General features: G+C 36.9%; 1 protein-coding gene across 2 annotated transcripts in view; it reads right to left on the reverse strand.

Annotated features, from left to right (window-relative positions):
* GAS7 (growth arrest specific 7) overlaps positions 1 to 21,698 on the reverse strand; it is a 311,630-nt gene that overhangs the window by 118,661 nt on the left and 171,271 nt on the right. For both annotated transcript variants that reach the window (XM_044001028.1, XM_044001029.1), the window contains exon 2: positions 7,366 to 7,486. In XM_044001028.1, coding sequence (XP_043856963.1) covers positions 7,366 to 7,486 — 121 coding nt within the window. The remainder of the gene's footprint in view (positions 1 to 7,365; positions 7,487 to 21,698) is intronic.

Genomic DNA, 21,698 nt, shown 5'->3' on the forward strand with positions numbered 1-21,698 from the left:
ATTGTCTGTTTCATAACTTGCTATTTCCTGCCCATGTGCATAGTGGTGTGTAGAAAGAAAACTAGATTAGGTATTAGAAAACACAGGTCCTACTCCCAGTTCTGCAGCTAACTAGCTATGGGAACTTAGGTAAGTCATTTCTCCTCTTTCTTCTTTAGTAAAATGAGGGGGTAAGCTTCTATATAGTCTGTTAGGTTACTTAGGTGCTCACAGATAAGTGCTGACCCTGCTTGCTCACACTTTAAGAGGGAGGAGGTCAGTAAACTTGGTTATTGGCATGTTCTCCTTAATGAAGAAGACTATATTCAGACTGCTTTTGTGCTTCCATTTCAAACTAAATGAAAAGAGAGAGGTGGAGAAATACACCACACACACACACCAAAGAAGGTAGTGGAGCTATAAGCATGTGACTATACTTATATGCAGTTGTGGAACTGGAGAGAGAAGTAATGAATGGGTTCAGGTTGTACCACAGGTACTGCCACCTACGTGGGACTATGGGAAAGAAACATCCTCTCATGGCCATCAGGCAAATCTTTAAAACTATAATTGCAGATTGTAAGTTATAGATATGAATCAGAAGAGGGAAGCTCCCTCTTCTGTGATGAATTCACAGGTCAAGACCCAAAAAAGTCTTGATATTCATACATTTATTATGATAATTTATCCTTACTAATACATATTAAGTTCAGTGAGGTGACACAGTAGATGAAGTGCTGGACCTGGAGTCAGAAAGGCTCATCTTCCTGATTTCAAATCTGGCCTCAGGCACTAGCTATATGATCTTGGGCAACTTAGTTAACATTTTGCCTCAGTTTCCTCATCTATAAAATGAGCTAGAGAAGGAAATAGCAAACCACTCCAGTATCTTTGCCAAGAAAACCTCAAATGGGGTCACAAAAAGCTGGACATGACTGAACAATAAACATTAACAAAATTGTTACCAATATTTTTATAGTATGGTTCAGTTCCAAAAACATATACACTACAGCTCTAGAAAACCTAGGCTTTTTTTAAGTTTTAGGTTTAGAAACATATTTTTCATCCTAAGTTGCCAATAAAATGGACATTTGCAGGGGGCAGGCAGGCACAAAACATTTTCCTGAAAACTATCTAATAAGAATCATCTTCATTTTACATATGAAAGATACTTTGAAGAAAGTACTGTTTAAACTTTAGAATCCAATGTAATCCTATAAACTTAATCATAATTTGAATATATTAGGCATGTTACCTTGGAGGAAAACCATTTCTGAGGGTTAGTATGTTGCTATAGTAGCTACAGAAAGCATTTATCATAGTATGGGGACATTATGGAAGTTGCTGTGGATACAAAGAATTAAAAGAGTATAAGGTCCCTATAGGCATTTAAATCTTAGTTAAGGAATAAGGATGAATACCTTTAAAAAATCTGTTAAACGGCCAGTTTAAAACACAAAATAGGGTTAACAGCCATTAATGCATTGGTATGTGTCACAGGGATTGGCCAGAGAGGGCTGACTCCTGGGAACGTGGTGAACATTTGGTGAGAATGCTTCTGGAACTATCTGGTGATCCAGAAGCAACATGTTAGGGGTGACAAGGCTACTAAATCCTGGTTTGGGCCTGAACCCCAAGGCCACTGAACTTTCCAAATAATGATTTTATCATCTAGCCTCTGAACAAATTTAGTGACAAGGGAACATGTCTCAAAAGGCAAGACATATACATTTTGTATATGAACAAATCTAATTGTTAGGAAATGCTTCCTTATGTAATTTGTGATCTGGGATGCCAAACTCAGGGCTTATGTGAACTAAGTTCAATCTTCAAGCCATCAGCAAGCAATAAGACCAGGAGCAAAACAAGGAGGCCCATTACCACCCATATTATTCTATAATGTATTAGAAATACCAACAGTAGAAATAAGAGAAGAAAAAGAAATCGAACAAATCAGAATGGGAAATAAGGTAATAAAACTATCTCTTTTGCAGACAGTATGATATACTTGGAAAATCCTAGAGATCCTAGAAATTGAAATTATTAATAATTTTAACAAAGTAGCAGGATATGAAATAAGCCATCACAAATCATTATTTCTATGTGTCACCAACAAACTCCTGCAAAAAAGATAGTGATACCCCATTAAAAATAACTATAAAGTCACTTAACCCCCATTGTCCCACCAAAAAAAAACCCAAAACGCCAAAACTATAAATAGCATAAATTACCTGGGAATATACCTTCAATGGCAAACCTCAGAACTACATGAACATAGTAATAAAACACTTTTTATACAAATAAAATTAGATCTAAACAGTTGGAGAAATATTAATTGTTCATGGGTGGACTGAGCCAATATAATAAAAATGACAATTCTACTTAATCTACTTATTTAATGCTATCCCAATTGAACTACCCAAAATTATTTTATTGAGCTAGAAAAAATAGTAACAAAATTCACTTGGAGTTCGTTAGTAGTAAAATGAACAGAACCAAGAAAACATTGTATACAGTGAGAACAATATTGTTAAAAGAACAACTGTGAAGAACTAAGTTATTCTGAGTACTCTAAATATGCAAATAAAGTACAAAAGGCCTTTGAAGGAAGATGCTATCCACCCCAGAGAAAGAACTGATAAACAAAAGTGGAAGAGCTATACCAGGTCTTCATACTCTAAATCCAAATGGGATATATTGAAACTTTAGCTGAGTCAGAACACCTCAGCTTGTGATCTAGTTCTATCACTTACTTGTTCTGTGACCTTATGAAAGTTAACTTAGCTTGTCCTAATTTACTTCTCTAATTTTCTTACCTATAAAAGAAGGATAATAATACTTTTAATGGATCCACGTAGAGTTGTTGGAAGGATTAAATAGGATGACACATGCGAAAGCACTTTGCAATTATGTTACATAAATGTAAACTACTGTTATTATAATGCAGTATGGGAAAGTCAAATCAGTAAGATCACTGATTTACTGTATGTGCAACCTTGGATGGAATATGCAACTTCATGTAGCTTATTTCCTAATCTATAAAACAAGGAGGTTGAACCAAACAATGCATTTATGATCTCATGATCCTATGATTTTTCAGTAGTTACACAATATATTTATTTTGGTAATAACATACCATCTCCAGATAAGTAAATAATGAGAAAATTATTTCTTTAGAGTTTTAACTGAGACAATTGCTAAAAATGTGAATTAAAAAAACAAACAAACCCCAATACTCAAAAATACATTTTTTACTTCTGACAGGTAACACAATATGGTAGAAATTGTATTGGAACAGAATTCCAGACACTTGGGCTTTAATTCTACCTTCAGTGTAAGCAATGGGTAGTTCAGTTCAGCTAAGTCATGGGCAGCTAGGTGGAGCAGTGGCTAGAGTGTCAGGTCTGGAGTCAGGAAGACTCATCTTACCTTAGTTCAAAACTGGCCTCAGACACTGACAAGCTGTGTGACCCTGAGCAAGTCACTTTACCCTGTTGCCTCAGTTTCCTCATCTATAGCTGGAGAAGGAAATGGCAAACGACACTGGTATGTTTGCCAACGCCAAATGGGATCATAACTGAAAAATAACTCAACACTCTAATTCCCAGTTGACTTAACTGAGAAATGAGGAGTTTGAATGAAATGATCTTTCAAGTATCTTTCCAATATTCTAGGTTCAAGATCATCTTACATGCCTCCTTTGAAACATATTGCTATTGGGGCATCTAGGTGGTGCAGTGGATAAAGCACCGGCCCTGGATTCAGGAGGACCTGAGTTCAAATCCTGTCTCAGACACTTACTAGCTGTGTGACCCTGGGCAACTCACTTAACCCTCATTGCCCTCCTTCCCCGCATAAAAAGAAGAAGAAGAAACATATGTTATTATTGTCAATCCCTTCTGAAAAAAAAGGGCCTCTGAGAATATCCAGGAAATAAGGACAATGGTCCACCTACCCTTCAGGCAAAAAACACTACAACCAAGAAAATATGGATGTGCCGAGAGAAAAATACAACAACAAAGCCAGACACACATAAGCAAATGTCTTGTGTACATTTAGTCTAACACTCCAATTACCAGAATCCTTTTTTTTTTTAAGGATACTAAAATAAGCAATGGGTATGAGCATAAAATGAGAAACCTATTAAAGTAAGAGAATGTGTTGAATAAAAACATTTGTGAAGCTCTCACATTTGTTGAACACAGATGGAACAGAAGAAAATAGATTAATACCTAAGGTGTGGAAACCTCTCAGGATAGCTTTTATTAACTTAGAATTGCTAGTGTTATACTTTGTTGTGGGAGTTTGGGGTGTATCCAATTATTTAGTAACAAATAAAAGCTCTTGAAAAGCTGTTAAAAGTGTTTTACTGGGAAAAAAATTACCCTGAAACTCACAATTGTTCCTTGTATAATAAAATGGCCTAAATGAGAATCACCTGATTTAAAGCAAAATTAACAGAAGAAATCAAGTAAAAATACCAACTGTCTGGCATATGCCCCAAAGATAAAATGCTTTTGTAGGGCTAAATTTTTGGAGAAAAAATTATAATCATTTCCCAACATGACCTCCTGCCATAAGAGCTCATTATGATCCTGTTCTGTTTTCTGTCTTTTAGGTGAAAGTACAATAATACTCGATGCTTTTATTTCAAGGAACTACCATGATTTTTCTGATTATTTGAATGTTTCTAGGATGCAATATGTTCAATTATTCATGCCATAAATTTTGAAAGCTTAGATAACTTTCTTGGATCAGTTTCTTCATCTGCTGAAATTTCAGCTCTATTATCTACTGTATTACTGTTTGACTTCAATAAAAGTACTTGCCTTAAAGCCTCTCCCAAACCGTCTGATGATGGCACCACCATCTTGGACTCCTAATTCTCCCTCCTCAAATCCAATCAGCTGCCAAATGTTGCCATTTTAACCCCCACATCTCTCGCATTCAACCCCTTCTTTCTACTCACACAACTGCCGCATTAGTTCAGACTCTTATTTCTTTTATTCAACAATCTCCTAATTGGTCTCCCTACTTTCAAGTCTCTCTCCATTCCAGTCCATCCAACATACTGGCATTGATTTTACTGTGTGACTCCCCTACTTAATCAACACCAATGGTTTCTTATTGCATCTAGGATTGAGAATAACTTTCAATGTTTAGCTTTGAAAACCTTTCTTATCCTTGTCTCAACCTATTTTTCCAGCCTCAGTAGTTACTGTTGGGAAGGTTTATTGACTTCACTTTTGCAACATCATTCAAATCTGCCCCCTTCTTTCTACTATCCTGATAGCTCCGTATCACCTGGACTATTGCAATAGCCTGACGGTTGGTCTGTTGCTACGAGTCTTTCCCCACTCCAGTTCTGGGGCAGAAGTTACTTCCTAAAGTTCAGATTGGACCGTGCCACCCCCTACACAATAAACTCAAGTTACTCCAAGATAAAATATAAGATCCTCTATTTGGAATTCAAAGTCCCTCACAACCTACCCCTCTTCCCATCCATATCCCACCATCTTTCCTGTCTTCTCATACTTAACTCTGATCCAGAAGCATTAGTCTCTTGGCTGTTACATAAACAAGACCCTCCATATCTTGGCTCTAGGCATTTTCTCTGACTGTCCCCCATGCCTAGAATGTTCTCCTGCCTTATCTTTGCCTCCTGGCTTCCCTCAAATCCAAACTGTAATTTTCCTTTTTACAAGAAATTTTTCCCAATCCTTCTTAATTCTAGTAATTTCCCTCTGTCAATTCTTTATTCTGTATTTGTACATATTTTTTTGTCTTCCTCATTAGAATGTGAGCTCCTCCTTTTTGCTTCTTGTATCCCCAGTGCTTAGGTGGTGAGATTTTGGAATAATACAACACTCAGTACCCCAAGAAATAGCAGTAGAACCAGCCCACATATTCTCTCCAGAAGTTTGCAGGGCCCAGCCTAATATTAAATCCAAAGTCAAAAAGTAGTCAGGAAGGATGAACAAATTTTAAAAAGAATTCCACCATAAAAAGCTATGATGGTGATAGGGACATTCAAGACACAAACGCAGAACTGGTGCCAAAGTATCTACAAGCAAAACCTTAAAAAACAGAGCTTGGACACAAATTGAGTTAGACTTCCTGGAAGAGATGAAGCAAGAATTTAAAAAGTTCTAGTAAATGAAATGAGAATGCTAGAGGGAGAAAAAATGGGAAAAGAAATGAAAGCTATGGAACAAAGAATTGGAAAGGAAATTCACACCTTCGCAAAAAAGGTACAAATCCTGCTTATCATAATGTGTTAGTGTGAAGGAGAGTTCAGGTAGCCTTAGAGAAGGATGGTGAAGGTATTTGGGCTCCTTTCCAGATAAAATCAAACTATTCCTGACTAGTCTCAGCCACTGGAATGGAGAAAAAGGCAAGACTGATAGCTCAATACCATTCATCTTAGACCTGGGCTATGTGATCTAAAACACTGACAATTATCCAAGTAGGATTTGCTCAAGTGGAAAAGAAAGGTGAGGATATTCCAAGAAGGAGAGAAAATACAGTATTCCTTGAAGCCTCAGAGGTCTGTCATAAATTGTTGATGTGTTTATTTTCAAGAAACTTTTTATTTGTATAGCCCAGAGGCCCCCTATTCCCCCTTTTCTTAGAAAATTCAGAACTCCTTTTTACAGAGAGAAATCTTCTAACCTCCTAAAAGCTAGGCTTTTGAAGAAGTCAAAGAAAATAACAAGTATTATAGAGAGGGACAGAGAGAACTGCCAATTATTTCCTCCATATTGGAACAAAATACAGGGCTGTCTAGCTCTTGGGGTCTCAGATCTTTCCTTAGATAATAAATGGTATGAATATTGCTGCCTGGGACCAGCTGAAATGAGAATATAGGAGGAAATTAGGTGTTAGGGGGTGAGAGGCATATGGATATAGGCTGGCACATTGGGGAAAGCTTCACAAAGGCAGGAGGACTGAACGTTGGCTCTGCATGATCAGTAGGATAGGGGGTAGAGGTTTAAATAGCCTTCTTTGGCCGGTATTTCCCACAAAAATCAATCTTTCTGTCACTTAATTTCAGTCCTTCCATTTCTTTCATCTTATTGCTTTCCTTTTGGGTGCTTTAGCTATATTTATGTTTGCCCCAGCTTGGGTTACAATGTATCACATCACCATGCCTACCTCCTACACTGCACAGTCTTCAAATTTGGGATGACATCACTCCATCTAGTACAACACCTTACTCTAAAAGTGTTCACAGAATCACAAGTGTGGTTTGGAGGGAAATCTACCACCTAGCATGCATTTCAAGGGTAACCAGTCTATTCAACAGAAACTTAAGAGGATAGAGACAGATAAAGATGTAGGGACTCTAGGAAGTAGGGACATGATGTTCTCTGGAGCTGTACTCACCATTGGTGGTTGTGTTGACATAGTATCGGCGGCCCTGAGGAGACAGGTAGCTTTGCCAGCCAGGTGGTAATAAAGAAGTCTGAGTCTCTTCTGCAGGCTGGGGGGGAACCATTCCAGGCTTCTGTTAGGGTGTGGGGAGGCAGGGGAAAGAGAGAGAAAGAAGTCACCACACAGATATAATATTTTTTTCAGTAGTTGTAATCTGAAGGGTTCAGGAAGAATGACAGTTATTTGGGTCATAGTTCCTAAATTGTTTTGGGAAGTATAAGGTTTTCAGGCACTTGCATGGATGCCGTGGCATGATGTTGCAACTCATATGTGTCATCAGTACTTATTGGTCTAACATAACCAAGACAAAACATTGATGTGCGTTAGGCAATGTCAGTCAATAGGCATTTATTAAGCACCTACTATGTTCCACTCAAGGCAGCTAGGTGGCACAGTAGATAGAGTGTTGGGCCTGGAATCAGGAAGACTCATCTTCATGAGTTCAAATTTGGCCTCAGGCACTTACTAGTTGTGTGACCCTAAGCAAGTCACTTAACCCTGTCTGCCTCAGTTTCAGGAAGACTGAACAACAAAAACAACAACTAGGTATTAGACACTGTGGATGGGATTATAAAGAAAGACTCCAGAAATTCCTAGCTCTCAAGGAGCTCACAGTCTAGTGAAAGAGATGACATGAAATATACAAAAAGGCTATATACAGGATAAATTGGAAATAATCAACTAAGAGAAGGAATTATCAATAGAGTATAATTAGGAAAGGCATCTTGTAGAAGGTAAGATTTTAGTTGGTACATGAAAGAAGCCAAGAGGCAGAGATGAAGAGGGAGAGAATTCCAGGCATGGGGTGTGGGGGTAGGGATGGGGGGGACAGCCAGTGAAAATTCCGGGGGTTAGAAGATGAAGTGTAATTTGTGAGGAAGATCAAAAAGGCTGGTGTCACTGGGTCATAGAGTATGTAGAAGGGAGTTGGTATAAGAAGACTGGAAAGGTAGGAGGGAACCAGGTTGTCAAGGACTTTGGATACCAAGCAGAGGATTTTATGAATTTTCTGATATTAAAAATGCTTGCATTTATAAAACGTAATATTAAAAGGGAGAGGCAGCTGGCATAGTAAACAAAGAGCAGGTCTCAGTGAGGAATACCTAGGTTCAAGTTCTGCCTTTGATCTAAACTGGTTATGTGATCCTGGGCAAGTCAATTCTCCTATGCTGCAAGCAATTTCATTAAATGTAGAGAAGGTAAGGAATCAAAATGGTAAGAGTTCACTTATGCCAAGAGCTTTACATGTATACTCATATACATATGTTTCATATGTATGCTGAAACCACAGGTGAGAGCCAAAAAATGCATACATATTAAAAAATCTATTATGTTTTGTCTTAGCCTTGCAAGTGGTTCTGCTATAAGCAACTACTTACCCATTCTACTCCTAATATGGTCTGAATAGTCAGGAGAAGGAAAATTTCTCTGGTCCTTAGTTCCCCTCCATTCCTGCAAGGCTCTGACTCAGGACTGACTACAAATCTGACTGTCTCAGAACAGGAATCTCTAATACTTCATCAGACTCCAAAGAAATCAAAGGAAGAGGGGGAGAACAATAGTTGATTATTTAATATACCTTGCTATTTCCTGTGAAGGGGTGAGGGTTGGGGATGGGGAATGGAATGGAGGTGTGTGGTAAAAGGATCATTGGACTGAGAGTCAGGAGAACTGGGTTCTAGACAAGGTTTTGTCAAATAGATCACTTATTTTTATGTATCTCTGCTCTCTTTTCTGGAAAATGAAAGGATTGGACTAGATAAATAGGATCCCTTCTAGGTCTAACATTCTAATCTACCATCTCCCTTCTAAGCAAAGTGGCATTAATAATATCATGATCATAGGTTTAGAGATGGAAGCAACCTAGCCCAGTCACCTCATTTTATTTAATTTTTGAAATAATTTATAATTTATTTATTCTGAATATAAACACAAAAGAGTGCATCTTATATTATAGTTGCAACAAAAAGAATTTTTAGATGAAACGATGAATTTCCATTTTATAACACTTGCTTATACATACATACGTATACACACATATATACACATATGCACACACACACAGTTCTGGCTATACTTCCATCTGAACTTCTTTCTGTTTTCTTCTGCCCATTTTAAATAATATTTCAAAGGTCTTCTTTTTTTCACCCATCATGATTGTTTTCTCCCCCTGAAATACCTCCTCCAATTAGAAAAAGATAGGGGTGGGGGGTAGGCAGGGCAGGGAGAGACAGAGAGGGAGAGAGAGAGATCCTTATTATAAGCATAGTCAAACAAAATGAGTCCACACTTCAAGTACTTCGGAAAAATGTATATCCTTTTCTATGCCATGATGAGACCACTTTTCTGTCAGAAGATGTTTCACTAGAGGTTCCAGAAGTCCTCCATAGACATGGCTAGTCATTGTTTCTGAGATCTTAAGTCAGGGTCATTTTTCTTTATAATATTTTGTTACCACAGTAATTTGTTCCTGGTTCAATTCCCTTCACTCTGAATCAGTTCACACTTCCCAGGATTCTCTGAAATAATTTTTTATCATTTAAAAATGATAAAACAATATTCCATTACATCCATGTAACAGTTTGTTCAGCACTTCCCTAAATGGTGGGAAACCATCTTAGATTCCAGTTATGTGGAGTTTTTTGTTTTTCTTTTAATCCTCACCCCCAACCCCCACCCCACCTCCACCAATCAGGATTAGGAAGTTTGTTTTGTTTCTGACTATTCCAATTTTGGGAATCCTGGCAATCTCTCTCTGAATTAAAACTTTCTTTACCTATCCCCACTCATTTCTCTGTTATGTTTGATCCATTTCTACACCAAATTGTTTGTGAGTGTCCAACTCTTCTTTGTTTCAAATAAAAATGAGGTTCATCTCATGTCTACTCTTTCAAACATTTACTCCCTATTTCTACGCTCCTTTTACACACCCCAAATAGAGGATTATCAAGTTCCATACTCTTCTTCCTCTCTTCTACAGCAGTGGATTCCTTTTACTTGTTCCTCTCTTTTTCCTCTTGAAATCATCAGAACAATACCGTTCCTTCCCCAGGCTCTTCATTTTTCTTAATTTAATCTCTCAATACCTGTTGAAGCCATTAAGGTTCTAAAGGTGTTTTTTTTTTTCTCTTCTATTAGAATGTTAACAATAACATGCACAGCATAATTCTTTCTATCTGTTAGGTTTCTTTTAACTCATTTTTTCCCCACCAAAGTTCCTTTTCAGGTCTGGTGTTTTCATCAAAATGTATGAAAGTCAATTTCATTAAACCTGAGTTTTTCCCCTCAAGATTACAGTTTTTCAGTATAAGTTATACTTGGTTCTAAATCCACATCCTTTGACTTTTGAGATACTATATTCTAAGATCTCTGATTGATTGTAGAAACCATCAAGTGATAGTGATATTAACTGTAGTCCCTTTGTATTTGAACTCCTTTCTCAATACTTGCTGATTTTTTGTTTTAGTTTAGTTTGACATAGAAGCTCTGGACTTTGGCTCTTACAATCCTGGGATTTTTTCCTTTTGGGGTTTCTTTCAGAAGGAGAACAATGGATTCTTTCTATCTTCACATTGCCCTCTGATATTAACAGATCTGGGCAGTTTAAACTGGTATAGTGGATGGAGTGCTGGACATTTTAAAAAATCATGTTTAAGAGAGTCCAATTATTCTAAACTGATCTCTCCTGGCCCTGTTTTCCGGGTCAGTTTTTTTTTTTATATCATAGAGATTTTACTTTCTTCTATTTTATCAATTCTTTGATTTTGGGGGCAGCTAGATGGTGCAGTGGATAAAGCACTGGCCCTGGATTCAGGAGGACCTGAGTTCAAATCTGGCCTCAGACACTTGACACTTAGTAGCCGTGTGACCCCTGGACAAGTTGCTTAACCCCCATTGTCCCGCAATAAATAAATAAATGAATGAATGAATGAATGAATGAATGAATGAATGAATAAATAAACAGAAACAAGCAAACAAACAAAATAAATAAATAAACAAAAACGAATAAACAAATAAATAAAATAAGAGATCACTACAACAAATATAATAATAATAATTCTTTGATTTTGTTCTAATATTTCTGCTGTCTCAAGGAATCACTGATTTCTACTTGGTCTATCCTAATTTTCAGTGTCCATTACTTGGGTAAGACTGAGCACTTTTTGTTCTAAGTAATTTGTTTTCCTTCCAATTTTTTCCTCTAGAATTTATTTCACATTTTATGTCTTGCTTTGTTTCTCCTAAGTATTTATGTATTCCTTGTGGAAAATCCATTTTTTTTCCTTTGATTTTATGCTTGTCATTGTTATGATATTACTTTCCTTTTATGAAATAGATTGGAGGGGCATCTCAGGATCTACAATGATTTCCAGCCTTATTTTCTGAATTGGGGCTTTTTGCCCCAGCCAGACTACCTCTTGATGTTCAGCCCTACCTGTTCCCAGCTTAAATCCCCTAAATTCCTGTGATGCATTCCATTTCCCAGGATATCTCCCCCTCACCTCCATTCCTACTCCACTTATCATGCCTACTCCTAGTGGCTGCCAATGTCCCTGCAGTAGGTTACCAACCACTAGACTTCTTTTTGGAAATCTACTCCTCTTGCTGCCTCCAGACATAGAACCCTGCAGGCTACATGTATCTCTGATCTGCCTCTGGTCATGCTGGGAAACTGCTGGCTTGTTTGCTTGATACTGGCTTTGTTGGCCAATCCCTTTCCTAAGGGGTTTCTGGACGACTTTTTGTAAAGCCTAAGGGGGGAAGAAATCACTGTTGGTTTTCATTGATTTATTTTTTGTTCTCGTTGATTTCTTGGTCATTACTTAGCCTCATAAAGTTTTTTTTTTTCCTGTTTTTGCCAAAGTGGATGTGAGGAAACAGATTTGCTTGCTTTTGTTCAGGCATCCATCTTGGCCAGAACTTTCAAACCCCCTCCTTTTACAAATGAGGAAAAAAAAACCTGAGGAGGTAAACGATTTGCCCATGGTCAAAAAGGTAGTATTAGAAATAGGATTTGAACCTATATTCTCTTACTACAGATACAATATTCCTTTCACTACAACCACACTGCTTCCCCAGTGGAACTCAAAAAGATTTTCAAGACCAAATATCCTGAAAAAAGACAACCCAACCCCAAAAAACTTGGAACTGTATAACAAAAGTTACTGATCTATCCACACCCTTTAACCCAGTGATCCCACTATTGGATATGCCCCATAAAGAGGTTAAGGCAGAAAGTAAGTTCCTATACATATATATATATATATCAAAATAGCTATTGCAGCACTTTTTATGGTAGCAAGAAACAATAAATAAAATGGGTAGTCCTCAATAGGGAAGATGGCTGAACAAATTGCATATGAAATTATAATTGTATTCTCTTACTACCATAATAAAGAATGAATCAGAAAATTTTGGAAAAAACCAAAATGATATAAGAATTAATACAGAACAGAGTAAGCAGAAATCAAGATAATAATAGCATAATGACTACTTATAATCTACTCTAGCTCTACCAAAAGGTTTGATAATGGAGCAAGGGGGGACATGGGGGGAAGAGCTGTCTGGTGACAAGACAGGTCCTTTTCCCCCAGCATTCCCTAAATTCTAAGGGGGCTTTGTACTTGGCAATCAGTCAGACTGCCCAGACTGCTACCAACTTTGATCTTAAAGATACCTGTAGCTGGTGGGTAAGAACTGGAAAGATAAGCAATCAAGAGAAGAGGAAGGGCTAAGAGTAATGGAATTTAGGAAGAAACCATTAAAAGCCAAAAAAATGCCCATGGGACTTGATTGGAAACAACAACTGAAGGTGAGCCATTAGGACCGCAGGAGGGTTGAGATGGATACTGTACTACAACCAGTCCCAACATGAGGAACACTTCCAAGGATCTGCAGCCCTGAGATGGTAAGAGCCTCCTAGAAAGTTGAGAGACTGATCCCACTGCCCCTCTTACTTTCTGGCAAAGCTGCTTATTCCCTTCTAATTATTCATCAAAATAGCCAGGTGTGCAAGCAAGCTTGTTCTTTACTCTAAAATTTGATTTTATTTATCTACCATAAAATATGTTAACCAGAAGAATTTCTAACTTGTGTCATTTTATTGGTGCTACTTTTCCTAGATACAGGGATAGGAGAAAGGTTTTCTTGCTTAGAGATGAAATATTTGGTTTATTGGGCTGAGTCATGTGGGCAAAGTGAAAGGCCTGGGAATGAACTGTTATAAGTGTGGAACAGAATTAAAAATAACTTAGATACCAAACAAACAAACAAGTGAATGAATGAACGAATGAATAGCAAAATAAATAAATGTGCATATGCATACACACATAGACAGACAGATGGACAGATGACAGTAATAACTCCAGAACGTAATGTGAGCTCTGGAAGACATTTTCCCTTCCCTTTTCCTGCAAAATGCTGTTTAGGTTTTAACGAATGCCATATTGCTTGTGAAGAGAGAGAATTTAAGCTGCAACCATCCCTGAGCAGCTGGAAAAATGACATACACACAAAGGAGGAGCAAGTTGCTGAAGTCTGAGCATGCCCAGACAGGTGCTGGAACATAGGAATGACTGACAGCTCACCCTGCCTAGCTCGCCCATGCCACCTGGTGGCTCATTTATAGTAATGTAAATGAAAGCAATGCTAAACTGTACCCAAACTATTAATTAAAATGACGAATCTAGAAGAGAAATAATGGGGGGGAAGGGTGGAAAAGGAACTACATCTCAGGAGACAGGCTGGGGGAATATGGTTAGAGAATGTTGCATATTCTGTCAAATACTTTCACGGGTGAATCTTGGATGGAGTGCTGGGCTCCATGTATGCATTCAGGGAGACCTGGATTCAAATCCAGCCTTAGACTTGAGGCTGATCGAATCACTTAACCTCCGTTTGTTTCAGTTTCCTCAAAAAGGATGATTAAATAGCACCTACCTACAAGTTGTTGTGAGGAACAAATAAGATATTTGTAAAGTGCTCAGCAGTGCCTGAGCACAGAGAAGGCACTATATAAATGCTAGGGATGAGGATTACAAAGACAATGATGTTGTCATCACCTGGGTTTACTTAACTGCTTCTACTCCCTCTAAGGGAAGGTTCAGAGAGGTCAGAAAATGACTTGGGTTTTAAAAAAAAATCAGGCTTTGCCAAAACTGCCCAATTAAATAAAGACAAACCACCTAAGAATAGGTTGATGTTCTGATAGTACACTATGAAAAAAAGACAAAAGCAAGGAAAGGCCATGGCTATAAAAGGTAGAAATCCCTTTCTATCCCATGCCCACAGGCAACAACAGTAAAGACAAGCGTGGAACTAGCAAGAAAACCACAGCCCCTTGTAAAGTTCTTTATACAGCTGACATGATCAGCTCCTCTTCCAACCAGTGTAACCACAACTCCTTGGAGAATCCTTCAGAACTATAACGTGTGGGAGAGTGCCAAGGGTGAGCTCTCAATGGTTGGCACAGAGCCCCAGGCTTTTAAGGGGAAGGATTCATGCTTACAGATCACTCAGTAAGATTAAAAAACAAACAAATACAACAGAGTAGGGTCTCCACTGCCTGGGATCTTAGAAGCTTCAGACTCTGCACAGGGTCCCTAACCCTTTAAGTGGAAGGATTCCTGTTTATGGAGCACTCAGGCAGATTTAAAAAAAAGAAAAGAAAAAAGTTTATGCTGCCTTGGATCCGATAGCAAAGGTTTTTCATTTGACCTTTCTCACTTAACAACAGTGGGTTTACCCATAGATCAACCACCATTTTGTCCTAAGTAGTGGTTGCCCTGACTTCCAGCAATATTAATGGAGATAAGAGGGTGAGTAGCCTCTAATCATGTTAATGGGTACCACAGACTACAGCTACTTGGTAGAGGGTCCCATTATGATGATAAGGTACCTAGTACATGTATTTCCCTTTAAGCAAAGATGACTTACGAGGCCTAGTGGTGAGACTGACATCTTCCAACCACAAAGCAAAAGGTTTGACATATTGGAAGTGTTTAATAAATGCTTATTCACTTGATTAGACTTGATAAAGACCTGGGATATAAATAATATAGGCTTCTTTGGTCCCTTCCAGTTTACCTTTGTGATGAAATAAGGGGATTTAGCAGATACTCAAAGACCCACCTGGAGATTAATCTATACTGATTGAATCAAGTGAGAGTGATTGACTGCTGATTAAGCAGTCAATTGGATTGTAATCACACCTGGCTATCCCTTAAGAAGGTATTGTTCTCAGAAACTAGACTATGAACTCAACTTGAGAACACCTTCAAAGACAATGGATTTGGATGACGCCAACCAATCACCTTGAAGCAGTGTGTAAGGACCGCCTCTGTTCCAGATCTATAAAAAAGCTTCCACAAACAGCTTGCCAGGGTGTTCCTGATTAAAGCAGGCTCGTGGAGGAGGACTTCAGGAAGAGCCCAACCAGGCTAGAACTCTAGACTGGACTGGAGTTGAAGCTTCTGATTTAAGGTGACCACAATTTAGATTTTAAACATCGCACCTTCTTTTGAAAGGTAGTCTCCAAAAGAAGTTCAAAGAAAATCTATCTAAATCCAAAAGCTGAAGTCTGAGTCCACTACTGTAAGAGAAATAAATCTCTTTTCCTCCTAGACCCTCTCCTTGCCCAGCTCCAGGAAATCCTCATCCACATAGGGATAATAGAATAGGTCAAATGAAATTTTAGGGGTTTTGTCTTTCTTCCTATAATATCAGCACTCAAACAGCACTTTGCATGCTCTTTGGCAAGTTTTGAGTTCTATTTTTTTCCCCCTCTTTCTATTTTCTTGAGAACAGGCACTGGTCTCTCTCCTTCCCTTACTTTCTATGGTGTCTCCCTCCACTCCCTGTACCATCCCCCACAGTAGAGTGACCATAATAATAAATATTTGATGAATTTCTTATTTAATTATATTCCAATGTTTGTACTGCATCTCTAAATGTCATGCTTTTTAATATCATCCTTATGTTCGAGCTGTGGCTTGCTGTTCCTAAATATTTGTTTATTCAAGTTAAACTTTAAATGTGGCAAAGTTGGTAGAGAGGCCAACCTCAAAGTCAAGAAGATACATTCAAGTTTCAACACTGAAATACAGGTTGTGTGATCTTAGACAAGTCACTTAACCCCTCAGTGGCCTAGGCAGTTCTTAATAGATTGCAGATCAGATGACTGCCGGCATTGGTTGAAGAAGCTTCCTCATTGTGAGTTCAGGACACTAATGAAATAAAAAGTCCTCTCTAAAAATAAAATTAAAAGCAGTTTGATAGAGCTCATAATTGCCTAAGAGAAGGAAGATGACTGAAAGAAAAGGATTTGGTGGCTTAGACTAGGAAAGGAGAACACCACATTCTCCGATATATTGGAAAAATAACAACCTGCTTCAACCTGGAGAAAAAGCAGGAAGTTGCCTAAGATTTATTTTCTCTTTCTCAGTCTCTGACTATTGAAGCTTTGGAAGTGAAGTCATTTTCCAGTCATTTTAAAGATAGTGACTGAAATCTGTGGGATACTAGAATAGAGAATTTGGAGGATTAAAAAACAGGTTCTGTGTTTACTACAAATACAAGGTTAAAGCAAAGAACACAACACATGGAAAAGAAACGTGAGCATGATTTTAGAAATTAAATAAAACCATAGACTTAGAGTTGGCAGGGATTTTAGTACAATCTAGTATATCTAGTACAATCCCCTCACTGTTATATGTATTTTGTCATTTGTAGATATCAAAACTAAAGCCCAGAATAGTTCAGTGACCTGTTCAGGTGACACAGTGGAAAGCACATTGAGCCCTGAGTCAGGAAGATCTGAGTTCAAATGCAGATTCAGACACATACTCTACATGTGACCCTAGTCAAATCACTTCACCTGTCTGCCTCAGTTTCATCACCTGTAAAATGGGGATAATAATAGCACATAGCTCCCACGGTTGTTTTGAGGATCAAATAAGACAATAATTGTAAAGTGCTTAGCACAGTGCTTGGCACATAGTAAGCACTTTATAAATGCTAGTGTTATTAAATGGGTAGGAAAGTTATGGGGGGGAATATAGAGGGTATGAGCTTGGTAAAGAAAGCAGGAGAGTGAAGTGAAATATAGCCTTGTCTGGCTTAGATGTAGTGGTCATTTTGAGGAACTCCCCAATTGGGGTAGGGTAGAGAGGTGGGGAGCAAGGACATGAGGTTAAGTTTCCTGAGGTGAAGGGTCAATTTCTCCAAGGCATGATTCAATTTCTTTATTCATTCTAAGAGCCCTTCCAGCTCTAAATGCATGATCCTATGAATGTGGCAGGGTCTAACTGAACAATAAATGAAGAAACCCCAGTCTCTGGATGGGAACAGAGAGCAATCATTAATAGAAGAGATAAGAGAGATTGAGTTGGGAATGTGATATACAGAAACTCAAAACTAAACTAGGATCCAGGAAACCAGATGAGAGCTCCTATTTCCCTTTTGCCTCATAGATGAGAGTAGAAGCAGTAGGTGGGTAGAAAGAGAATACAGTGTACTCAGTAAACACAAAGAGAATGACCTGTACTTAAACCTGTACTCTCTACTTCTAAAATGAACTCTATTTACTACATGTGTATAAGCTCCCCAAATCGTTTTAGTTGTACTCAACATTTTACAAAAGAATGAATAATTACTTGAGTGTCTGATGCAACACCTCTTGAAAAGTGTTCAAATTGGCCTTTGTAAGTACTGTCTTTTAAGGAACTTTGTGATTCAGTCTAAGCCTTCAATTTTAAATAGAAAGAAAGAAGCATCCATGTTTGGAGTCTGGTCAAGGGGAAGAGAATAGAGATAGTGGAGCTGAAGCATGAGAGAAGAAAAAAGTGTAAGAGAATAAGAAAAAGGAAAATATATAATTGACAATGATAACTGTGAATGTGAAAGGGATGAATTCATTTATAAAACAAAAAAAGATAATGTATAGATTAGAAAGTAGAATTTAACAACTGGTTATTTTTAAAATCAAAATATAATGATTTATACAGAATTAAAATGAGGAGCTGAAGAAAAATCTATTATGCTTTAGCTAAACTGAAAAAAAGCAAGGGAAACACTCTTAAAAGAGATAAACAGGCAAACTATATTATGCTTAAAGGCACCTCACATGATGAATATCAGTATTTAACATACAAATACACACAAACACACAAGGGTATAGCACCTAAATACTAAGGAGGGAATAGAACAGGGCACATATGTGTATGTGCATCATACATATATATGTGTATATACACATATACATATATATCAATAGTATGTGAAAACTTTTTAAAAAATTAAATATGTATTGGAGCATAAAGCCCTGGCAAAAGCAGGAAATCAGAAATGTTAAATATATCCACTATGCATAATAAAAATTATATTTAATAGATGAATAAAGAAATTATAGACTAACAATTTTAAAGAACTGTTGGGTCAAAAAACAAATCATAGAAACAATAATCAATTTCATGAAAGAAAATAACAGCAATGAGATCACATACCAAAATTTTGAGGATTAAGGCAAAACAATCCTTCTCTAAACATATTTATCCACAAAAGAGAGAGAAAAACAGATCAGGGGCAGCTAGATGGCGCAGTGGTTAAAGCACCGGCCCTGGACTCAGGAGTACCTGAGTTCAAATCCGGCCTCAGACACTTGACATTTACTAGCTGTGTGACCGTGGGGCAAGTCACTTAACCCCCGTTGCCTAAAAAAAAAAAAAAAAAAACCAAAAAACAAAAAGAGAGAGAAAAACAGATCAATGAATTGAGCATGTAACTGGGGGTAGAAGGGAAAGAGGAAAAACAACAACAAAAAAAAAAAACAATTAAATTCCAAAATAGAAATTCTGTAAGTCAAAGGGGAAATCAACAAAATTACTCCCAAAAAACATAAAACCAAAAAGAAGTGCATTAATAAACAAAAGCAGGAGCTGCTTTTTAAAAAAAAATCAATTCATTGGTCTTTTAAAAAATTAAGAGAAAAATCAAATTAAACTATATCCAAAAATTAAAAACAAATGAAGAAAAACAAATAAATTACTAGAAACTATTCTGCCCAATTATTTAGCAGTAAAACTGACTTCAATGAATAGATATATATTTACAGACATATGAAATGAACAGATTAACAAAATATGAAAGTGAGCACTTAATCTACTCTCAGGAAAAGAGATTGAAAAAACAAAAGAATTAACTGTCAAAGAAAAAAACAAACCACAACCCAATGGATTTGCAAGCAACTTCTACCAAAGGATAATTAATTGGAAATCAAATGAATGCCTATCAATTGGGGAATGGCTAAACAAGCTGTGGTATATGATGGTGATGGAATATTATTGTGCTGTAAGAAATGACAAGCAGGATGATTTCAGAAAGGCCTGAAAAGACTTGTATGAACTGAAATATAGTGAAGTGTGCAGAACCAAGAGAATGCCGTACACAGAGACAGCAATATTGCTTCATCAAGAACTGTGAATGACAACTATTCTCAACAATACAATGATCTAAGACAATTCCAAGAGACCATTGATGTAACATATTATCCACCTCCAAAGAAAGAACTGATATTGATGGAACACAGACTGAAGCATGGTATTTTTCATTTTCTTTCATTTTTTTCTTTTATTCAAATTTTTGTGTACAAAATGACTAATTTGGTAATGTTTTACATCATTATACATGTATAACCCAAATCTGATTGCCTCAGGGAGGGGGGAAGAAGCAGGAGGGAAGGAGGGATAAAAATCGGAACTCAAAACTATAAATAAAAATGTTTATTACTTTAAAAAAAGGAAAATTAATTCTAATATTAAATAAAATGCAAAAATAAAAAAGGGACCCTGCCAAATTTTTGCTGATATAAAAATGGTCTTGATACCTGAATCAAAGAGACAAAACAGAGGAAACTACAAACCCAACAGTCTAGCACACTTACTGAATATCAATACAAAAATATTAGCAAAAGAGATACAAGAAATTGAAAAGATTCTACAATATTATGAGGCCAGGTTTCTATCAGAAATATAGGGTTGGTTCAATATTAGGAAAAATGTAAATATAGTAGACCGTATTAATAAAAAAGTCACAAGATTATATCAATAGACACAGAAAAGGGTATTGACAAAATACAACACCCATTTATATTAAAAACAATATCACTGGGGGCAGCTAGGTGGCTCAGTGGATAGAGCACTGGCCCTGGATTCAGGAGGACCCAAGTTCAAATCTGGCCTCAGACACTTAACACTTACTAGCTGTGTGACCCTGGGCAAGTCACTTAACCCCTAATTGCCTCACCAAAAAACCCCCCAAAAAAACAACACACCCAACAACAACAACAACAATATCACTAAAAAAAGGAATAAAGGGAACTTTCATTAATATTGTAAATAATAACTATCTATAACTAAGAACCAATATAATATGTAAAGGAGATAAACTAGAAACCTTGCCAATAAGATAAAGATAAAGCAAGCATATTCACTATCAGCACTACTGTTTGAAATAGTAGCACTATTATGGCTATATGCAATAAGAAACTAGTTATGGCTATAGCAATAAGAAAAGAAAAATAAAGTAAAGGAATGAGCATCAGAAACGAGGAAACAACACATCTCTGTTTAAAGATGATATATGATGATGCTTTAAAAAACAAATAAACTTAATTGAAATATACAAATCATTGGCATTCCTGTATTTTCAAACCAAAAATCAACAGGAAGAAATAAATTTCATTCAAAATAACTACAAAATGTTCTATTATATATGTGGGAGAATGCTCACCTTTTTGGTGTTTAATTTAGAATTTTTAAAATTTCCTTAAAAAATGCAAGATAAACTTTAAAAAGTGATATAGCCCAGTATTGAGATGCTTTAGTAGTTAATTATAAGCACCTTCTTGAAGTATACTTGGGCCTTTGCATAAATGTCTTCCAATAAATATATAAATACATACATGTGATACACATACACACATCTAAATACACAGGTGGTATATAACATATTTATATATGATACATATATACATACACAAATATTTTGTATTAATATACACATTTATGTGTTTTATATAGATTAATTATGACCACTTCTTTGTAAAAAATCTAGGGAACAACATTATAGAAAGAAATCTGGGCCCTTTTCTAAATTGAGTTTGTAGAAGAATGTAAAGACGTGAATTTTCATTTCAAAGACCCCAAGTTTGGAGTCAGAGGGTCTGGGTTCATCTCTTGATGCCTTGCTCAAGTCACTTACCCTTCATGGACCTTCGTTCTAAAAATGAG

The sequence above is a fragment of the Dromiciops gliroides genome, chromosome 4 (assembly GCF_019393635.1).
Source record: "Dromiciops gliroides isolate mDroGli1 chromosome 4, mDroGli1.pri, whole genome shotgun sequence".
Lineage (NCBI taxonomy): Eukaryota > Metazoa > Chordata > Mammalia > Microbiotheria > Microbiotheriidae > Dromiciops > Dromiciops gliroides.